The 9,373-nt window shown below is 41.9% G+C and overlaps 1 protein-coding gene across 1 annotated transcript; it reads left to right on the forward strand.

Annotated features, from left to right (window-relative positions):
• Positions 1-6,431: 6,431 nt before the first annotated feature.
• Positions 6,432-9,094, forward strand: LOC131953469 (uncharacterized). Its single transcript, XM_059316655.1, has 2 exons — positions 6,432-6,537; positions 6,797-9,094. Exons 1-2 carry the CDS (start codon positions 6,462-6,464, stop codon positions 7,720-7,722), a joined length of 1,002 nt encoding a protein of 333 aa, XP_059172638.1. The 5' UTR covers positions 6,432-6,461; the 3' UTR covers positions 7,723-9,094.
• The last annotated feature ends 279 nt before the right edge of the window (positions 9,095-9,373 follow it).

The raw sequence follows: 9,373 nt of genomic DNA on the forward strand, positions 1-9,373 counted from the left end.
GTGGGTGGGTCTGTTTGTTGGTAGTGGACAGTGGGTGTCTGTTGGTAGTGGACAGTGGGTGGGTCTGTTTGTTTGTAGTGGACAGTGGGTGGGTCTGTTGGTAGTGGACAGTGGGTGGGTCTGTTGATAGTGGACAGTGGGTGGGTCTGTTGGTAGTGGATAGTGGGTGGGTCTGTTGGTAGTGGACAGTGGGTGGGTCTGTTTGTTGGTAGTGGACAGTGGGTGGGTCTGTTGGTAGTGGACAGTGGGTGGGTCTGTTGGTAGTGGACAGTGGGTGGGTCTGTTTGTTGGTAGTGGACAGTGGGTGGGTCTGTTGGTAGTGGACAGTGGGTGGGTCTGTTGGTAGTGGACAGTGGGTGGGTCTGTTTGTTGGTAGTGGACAGTGGGAGGGTCTGTTTGTTGATAGTGGACAGTGGGTGGGTCTGTTGGTAGTGGACAGTGGGTGTCTGTTGGTAGTGGACAGTGGGTGGGTCTGTTGATAGTGGACAGTGGGTGGGTCTGTTAGTAGTGGACAGTGGGTGTCTGTTGGTAGTGGACAGTGGGTGGGTCTGTTGGTAGTGGACAGTGTGTGGGTCTGTTGGTAGTGGACAGTGGGTGGGTCTGTTTGTTGGTAGTGGACAGTGGGTGGGTCTGTTGGTAGTGGACAGTGGGTGGGTCTGTTGGTAGTGGACAGTGGGTGGGTCTGTTGGTAGTGGACAGTGGGTGGGTCTGTTTGTTGGTAGTGGACAGTGGGTGGGTCTGTTGGTAGTGGACAGTGGGTGGGTCTGTTGATAGTGGACAGTGGGTGGGTCTGTTGGTAGTGGACAGTGGGTGGGTCTGTTGATAGTGGACAGTGGGTGGGTCTGTTGGTAGTGGACAGTGGGTGGGTCTGTTGGTAGTGGACAGTGGGTGGGTCTGTTGGTAGTGGACAGTGTGTGGGTCTGTTGGTAGTGGACAGTTGGTGGGTCTGTTTGTTGGTAGTGGACAGTGGGTGGGTCTGTTGGTAGTGGACAGTGTGTGGGTCTGTTTGTTGGTAGTGGACAGTGGGTGGGTCTGTTGGTAGTGGACAGTGGGTGGGTTTGTTTGTTGGTAGTGGACAGTGGGTGGGTCTGTTGGTAGTGGACAGTGGGTGGGTTTGTTTGTTGGTAGTGGACAGTGTGTGGGTCTGTTGATAGTGGACAGTGTGTGGGTCTGTTGATAGTGGACAGTGGGTAGGTCTGTTTGTTGGTAGTGGACAGTGGGTGGGTTTGTTTGTTGGTAGTGGACAGTGGGTGGGTCTGTTGGTAGTGGACAGTGGGTAGGTCTGTTTGTTGGTAGTGGACAGTGGGTGGGTCTGTTTGTTGGTAGTGGACAGTGGGAGGGTCTGTTGGTAGTGGACAGTGGGTGGGTCTGTTTGTTGGTAGTGGACAGTGGGTGGGTCTGTTGGTAGTGGACAGTGTGTGGGTCTGTTTGTTGGTAGTGGACAGTGGGTGGGTCTGTTGGTAGTGGACAGTGGGTGGGTTTGTTTGTTGGTAGTGGACAGTGGGTGGGTCTGTTGGTAGTGGACAGTGGGTGGGTTTGTTTGTTGGTAGTGGACAGTGGGTGGGTCTGTTTGTTGGTAGTGGACAGTGGGAGGGTCTGTTGGTAGTGGACAGTGGGTGGGTCTGTTTGTTGGTAGTGGACAGTGGGTGGGTCTGTTTGTTGGTAGTGGACAGTGGGTGGGTCTGTTGGTAGTGGACAGTGGGTGGGTCTGTTTGTTGATAGTGGACAGTGGGTGGGTCTGTTGGTAGTGGACAGTGGGTGGGTCTGTTGGTAGTGGACAGTGGGTGGGTCTGTTGGTAGTGGACAGTGTGTGGGTCTGTTTGTTGGTAGTGGACAGTGTGTGGGTCTGTTTGTTGGTAGTGGACAGTGGGTGGGTTTGTTTGTTGGTAGTGGACAGTGGGTGGGGCTGTTGATAGTGGACAGTGGGTGGGTCTGTTGGTAGTGGACAGTGGGTGGGTCTGTTTGTTGGTAGTGGACAGTGGGTGGGGCTGTTGATAGTGGACAGTGGGTGGGTCTGTTGGTAGTGGACAGTGGGTGGGTCTGTTTGTTGGTAGTGGACAGTGGGTGGGTCTGTTGGTAGTGGACAGTGGGTGGGTCTGTTGGTAGTGGACAGTGGGTGGGTCTGTTTGTTGGTAGTGGACAGTGGGTGGGTTTGTTTGTTGATAGTGGACAGTGGGTGGGTCTGTTTGTTGATAGTGGACAGTGGGTGGGTCTGTTTGTTGGTAGTGGACAGTGGGTGGGTCTGTTGGTAGTGGACAGTGGGTGGGTCTGTTGGTAGTGGACAGTGGGTGGGTCTGTTGGTAGTGGACAGTGGGTGGGTCTGTTGGTAGTGGACAGTGGGTGGGTCTGTTGGTAGTGGACAGTGGGTGGGTCTGTTGGTAGTGGACAGTGGGTGGGTCTGTTGGTAGTGGACAGTGGGTGGGTCTGTTTGTAGTGGACAGTGGGTGGGTCTGTTGGTAGTGGACAGTGGGCGGGTCTGTTGGTAGTGGACAGTGGGCGGGTCTGTTGGTAGTGGACAGTGGGTGGGTCTGTTTGTTGGTAGTGGACAGTGGGTGGGTCTGTTGGTAGTGGACAGTGGGTGACATTATCCTACTGTTTCTGTTCGCTATGATCTAAAAATAGGTTATTGTATTTCAACGCAAACGTTTTGGGCAGTCAAGCGTGACCGAGATCCGGGTGGGTAGCACATAAGTAGAGGTACATCATACGTTTCGGTTTTAGGGAACAGTAGAGGTACATCATACGTTTGGGTTTTAGGGAACAGTAGAGGTACATCATACGTTTGGGTTTTAGGGAACAGTAGAGGTACATCATACGTTTGGGTTTTAGGGAACAGTAGAGGTACATTATACGTTTGGGTTTTAGGGAACAGTAGAGGTACATCATACGTTTGGGTTTTAGGGAACTGTATTTGTTTAATTCATTTATAGAAAAAAGGTATTGCTACATAGAAAGTATACATGTTTATTTGTATACATGTGTATTTGTATACATGTGTCTTTGTGTACATGCGTTTTTGTGTACAAGTGTCTTTGTATACATGTGTCTTTGTATACATGTGTATTTGTATACATGTGTATTTGTATACATGTGTATTTGTATACATGTGTATTTGTATACATGTGTATTTGTATACATGTGTATTTGTATACATGTGTATTTGTATACATATGTATTTGTACACATGTGTATTTGTATACATGTGTATTTGTATACATGTGTATTTGTATTCTGTGCATTATGAATTGCTGATAAGCAGAAAATAAAACAACTAGATGGCGGCGTATGCTACGTCGCGGGTCAGCTCGTACATATATAATCCACAGCCCTCAGTAAGTTAAGAAGCATTTGATGTGACTAAATGATCTCTCTTGGCACAATAGCTAAATCCATGCGATCACTGGTCATTCCATCTTCCTGTATTGAAGCGAGGCACGGACCCTCAATACACACATCTGATACAGGCCATGGATTGTTCGTTCAGATTCCTAGGGATTTCATACAGAGGTCAATGAAATGATCACCAATGCGAAGGATCCCTTCGTAATAACTTCTAAGTACAGTCAAAACAAAGCAACTGAAATGGTGTCACACAAGCCTATCAAAGCAAATAATGCATGGCCGAGGAGGGGAGGAAGAGTAAGTTAAGGGACGACAATAGGTGGATGACATCAAGGAGTGGACTGGGTTGACAGTTGTAGAATTACTTACATCAGAGGAAGAACGAGAAAAATGACAGAAATTTATAAGAAAAATCCACTGTGGTGCCTCAACGACACAAATGTTAAGAGACAATGGACGGATCACTGAACTACTCGGTCTCATTTAACCCTACATTTTTCTATCCCAACCGCTAGGGCCTAAGCTCTGTAAATAACGGCTCTGTCTTTAGCCATCTTATTACATGTTTTACTGCAAGGGGGGAGTAAGATATGTGTGTGGGGAGGTAGGGGGTGTGGGGCTTAAGTACATACACCCATCTCAGGCTACCTCTGCTCTATACCCCTACCATGCATACACGTAGGTTGGATCCAAATGTCGTTCTACACAATTACGTCTTGTTTCATTGTTAACAAGATGTCAATAGGAAGGGGGGGGGTGGTCCGACAACCCACTCAGAGTAAACAAGGTGTCAGTTTTTAGATGGCTGTTATAATATCTATACAGACATACACGTATATACTGATGCAGAAATAAATTTTACAAAGTAACAGTGGTATTAGGACACTAATAATGAATTTTAAAAATATAAATGATAAGTTTTCATAATTTATGTTTATTCTTCATTAGGCATAATTAATTAAATTATGAGGTGTCCATGTTTCAGGTGTCCATGTTTCAGGTGTCCATGTCTACAGGTGTCCATGTCTACAGGTGTCCATGTCTACAGGTGTCCATGTCTACAGGTGTCCATCTCTACAGGTGTCCATGTCTACAGGTGTCCATGTCTACAGGTGTCCATGTCTACAGGTGTCCATGTCTACAGGTGTCCATGTCTACAGGTGTCCATGTCTACAGGTGTCCATGTCTACAGGTGTCCATGTCTACAGGTGTCCATGTCTACAGGTGTCCATGTCTACAGGTGTCCATGTCTACAGGTGTCCATGTCTACAGGTGTCCATGTCTACAGGTGTCCATGTCTACAGGTGTCCATGTCTACAGGTGTCCATGTCTACAGGTGTTCACGTCCACAGTTGCTCATGTCTACATAATTCCATGTTTAGAGTCTACAGTGCATTTTGCCACAACGATTTACAGTACAGGATGAAAAGCTCATGTTAAATTCAAACAAAATATTTACACCCTTCTCCAGTAGATACTTGTGCTGTTTTCAAGTCCTATTTTTAAAACCACTCAAGCGTGACGTGTAAAGAAATAAAACCCCGTGTCTGGTATATAACACAGGTGACTTCTTGTTTGCGTCACATATAACTTCCTTACACAACTGGTGTGTGCACTGTTTGGGATTCAATGCGGACTGGCTGGTAATTAATAAGAAATTAATTAGGCTTTTTTTAAATTTATTTTTGAAAATGCGAATATTTTATCTATTTATACTTTTTAAAATTTAAGCCGCACCGTTTAAGCAGTTTCATTAAAGCAAATAATGTAACATTTATTCAGAGAAATTAAGTCAATCGATCACCTCCAACTGTTGGCTGGTATTATAAATAATTATCTTTGTATCACTAGGTTTTGATAATCGGTAATCTAATTATTTTTTATGTTTGCAAAAATGGATAATTTAAATATGTCCACATTTGACGATAATATTCAATAAATCAGAATATTCTCTTTTTTAAAAAGTTTGTATTCTTCTTACTTAAGAGGCAATGTACACGAATAGATGCTAGTTTATAATTTCAACACAGATGTAATCGTACTTACTCTCTGTACACCGGTCTAATTTTTGGCACGTCTCTAGGTAAATGAATACGCCCTATAGGACTAGGAAAATTGTTGGATGGACTTAAAAAGTGACAGCGAGTGAAATTCTCTTCGTATGAGCTATTTTACGAAAACAACCTTTTGCCGAACGACCCTCTTGATATTTTGTGAGGTGATAGAAGAACGCATAGGGGTGTCAGAAAAAAACTCGCCATATCCGGGAAAAATCTAGAAATCGTTCAAAACTTATCATTCGTATTTCCCTTTATAATCTTTGTATTTTATGGGAGAATATAAATATATCCTCCTTAGCCAGCACGAACAAAAAAACTTAACAAATACTTTGTATACATATGTTTATTTTTTATTTCAACAATAGAAAATACAACGTATTGTAATGTACAATTATGTAGCAAACATAAAAATGTTTCTTTAATTAGGTGGTGTCTTCAACTTCAGACAGGGGACATCATCCAAGCTTGCGTCTCAGGTCAGGGTTTGGTGGTTTTTGGGACAGGACTTATTCTGATCAAGAACTGAGGTGTATATATAGAGAGAAATGTTTTAGTATAGACTTGTGTTGGCCTATCTGTTGCATGCTATACAAACAATTTCTGTACATTATAAAATAACTTTATATATATATATATATATATATATATATATATATATATATATATATATATATATATATATATGTATATTTATATTACGGTCAAAGCCCGAAAACGGCCAAAGCAGTAGCTGACCACAACAGTAAGGCCAGTGAAGAACAGGATAGTCTAGATGACCACCACAGTATGGCCAGTGGAGAGGTTAGTCTAGATGACAACAACAGTATGGCCAGTGGAGAGGATAGTCTAAATGACCACAATAGTATGGCCAGTGGAGAGGATAGTCTAGATGACAACAACAGTAAGGCCAGTGGAGAGGATAGTCTAAATGACCACAATAGTATGGCCAGTGGAGAGGATAGTCTAGATGACCACAATAGTATGGCCAGTGGAGAGGATAGTCTAGATGACAACAACAGTAAGGCCAGTGGAGAGGATAGTCTAAATGACCACAATAGTATGGCCAGTGGAGAGGATAGTCTAGATGACCACAACAGTAAGGCCAGTGAAGAAGACATCTCAATATATTTTACAGGTAATTTTCATTTTTTTGAAAACAAATGGTCCTAAAAATGATATCTATTTGTATGCTTAAATGTTTTGTGCTGATGAAGTCCTTATGTTGGAACATTATGTAGTTTGAAATGTTTACTGGATGAGTATCTTAAGATGGTGATGGTTGAGATGGTTGTGACAGTTGGAGGTTGTAGATAGTTTTCATGTTTTATGTTTGTCAAACTTTAACAGCTCATGAAATATTTACAGTAATAAAATTGTTTTGTTTACCTGTACAGGTACACATGAAGTACAAGAATGTCTTGAAGGTCAAGGTGAGGCAGATCTACACATACGCATGGCAAACTGCAAGAAAAATCCTGGCCATAAAAACTTTATAACTGTAAATCAGTTAAGTCTTGAACATTTTCCTTCTGGTTACCATGACAACGATGTGTATGCCCTCACAAAAGTCCTGGCTGACCTAACTGTCAGGATAGCCGTTAAGTTGACTAGTCGAGACAGACCAGAGTTTGTACCAGGCACTAAAGTTCCATATCCTTTCTACAACATCAGGGGACAGAACTCACTGAGGACAGGGACTGGGAGGGTGTGGGCGGTGACCAAGTACACAGAGGGGATGTACGGCTACAGAACTTGTCCATGTCCTGAATGTGACCACTCGGACACACCCAGTAAAGTGTGGTGTGAGGTACGTGTGTGGACAGCCAGACATGTGGTTTTTGATTCAAGTGAGGCGAGACAGTCCAGCTGTAGGGTGTGGTTTGATGATGATAAAAGTCCAGTGGTCAAGATTTATGGGTGGAAGGTGGATTGGTCAGAAACTGAGAGAGACGTGTGCCAATTGTTTTGTGTGACACATGACGTAGATGTAGCTGGTAAACTAGAGAAGATGGTGAGGCGGTTTGATCGCCTAAGTTATAAATTAAGGGACACATACAAGAGTCATAGAGAAGTGGACAAGCTGACCATTATAGTATCACATCCTCATGGCTGTTCTAAGCAGGTCTCTGTAGGTCACTGGGTACATAAGCAGGTTGTAGGGGGTGGCTCCACTAGGTACACGTACACAACGTGTACCTGTCCAGGTAGCAGTGGGGCTGTGGTCTACAGACTGGGGTGGGGCTGGTCTCTCCATCCCCACAGTGGAGCTAACTCTGATGGATTAAATTATAGTGGAGTGTGGAGGGACAGAGACTTGTAGTTTTCTGCTCCTGTTTAGAATGTAAACAAACATGGCGACTTTTATTGTAGATTTTTCTTGATCTTTTCATTGATGTTTTAACTTTTACTTTCTCGTATATTGAGTATAGAGAAAGTATTATAATCGTGCAAATGAAATCCCAAGAAATTTTGACAGTTTTTTAATCGTTTTACACATAGTACTTCATCACATACTGAGTATGGGGCTTATTTTAAGTAGGCAAAAGTAATAAATGTAGAATTATCAAAATTTCAGCATTCTATGCGTAATCGATTCGGACAATCTGGGCTTTGCAATTCTGTGCGTGTGTGTGTGTGTGCGTGTGTGTGTGTGTGTGTGTGTGTGGATGTGTGTCTGTAAACACGATTCCCACCAAGCATGTCTCTGCCCACACTATCCATTTACATACTGAGGAAAAAGAAACAAGTGAACTCTACTTCACCTGCCCTGTATCCCGACAAGTCCCGATAGGCAACTTTATCATTCTCATGATTGTCTAGAACCCGTGCCACCGACATGGAAGCCTTTTACACTAACAACTTAGCTATCTAGACTCGGTACGTTGTTGACGTTTTTTTTTTGATATATATACTTGATATACGCGAATAGGCCCTAGATCTAGTATCTTTCAAATTAAATTTTATCTTAAAATAGCTAATTCTATAGCTAAAAAAAACACAAAAATTTATATAAAATAATGAAGATCTGAAATAGTTTAGTATAGACACTCATTATTATTATCTAGATCTGGATAGAGTTATCTAGATTCTACAACTGGTTTTGTTAAGTCGATATTTTGCCGTAACTCTAGATGGAAGCCGCCATTGTCATTGTTGTAAAAAGTAAATAAATCATGTGACGACACTATTCACTATAAATAAAGTCATTGTTCTGAACTATTATAATTAATATAGTTAATCTATCAATGAATAAATCAAAAAATTAATTCACGTCTTTAAATAAATTTGTGACTAACAGTCCGTCTAAACACAAAATTTGTTCTCTAACTATACACTATCTTACATATCTCCACATAGTGCAGATTCTCTCCTGTAACCAAACCGACAAACAAAATAAATAAATATTCAAACATGTAAACAAACTTGACTTTGTTATCGACAAACAAACAAATAAATATTCAAACATGTAAACAAACTTGAGTTTTAGTAGAATATAGATAGATATTCGAGAAGGTTTAGGGGAGATCACTCCCGGTGTATTTCTACGAAATTTTATTCTATTTTAAAAAGTGTAAGAATTTAAAATGAATTAAAAATTATGTATATATCTCGAATTGTCATCCCCTGTTGTTTCATATAAGAATATTCGAGAAAGTTTAGGGGAGATTTTTAATTGTTATCGATAAAAGAGATTGATGTGAAAATTTAAAAAAAAAAGATGTTTGTAAAAGTTTTGAGTAAATAAATTTTTTACAGCAAAGCCTTTTTTCTTCTTTTTTACTTTCTCGTATATACGAAGTATAGAAAAAGTCATGTAATCGTGCAAAAAAAAAAAATCGAGATTTGTAAACGTTTTACAGCTCACTGATACGGAAAAACATAATTTTGCAATCTTGTCTGTATGTCTGTGTGTCTGTGTGTGTGTGTGTGTGTCTGTGTGTGTGTCTGTGTGAAAACACGATTACTTGAGT

This window comes from Physella acuta, unplaced genomic scaffold (assembly GCF_028476545.2).
Source record: "Physella acuta isolate Inbredline_101_S28 unplaced genomic scaffold, ASM2847654v3 ptg000924l, whole genome shotgun sequence".
NCBI lineage: Eukaryota > Metazoa > Mollusca > Gastropoda > Physidae > Physella > Physella acuta.

Bases quoted from the DNA above. Each gene is read 5' to 3' on its own strand.
- LOC131953469 (XM_059316655.1), top strand. From the start codon at position 6,462: ATGGCCAGTGGAGAGGATAGTCTAGATGACCACAACAGTAAGGCCAGT. The intron at 6,538-6,796 runs GTAATTTTCATT...TTACCTGTACAG, and splicing joins CATCTCAATATATTTTACAG to GTACACATGAAGTACAAGAA.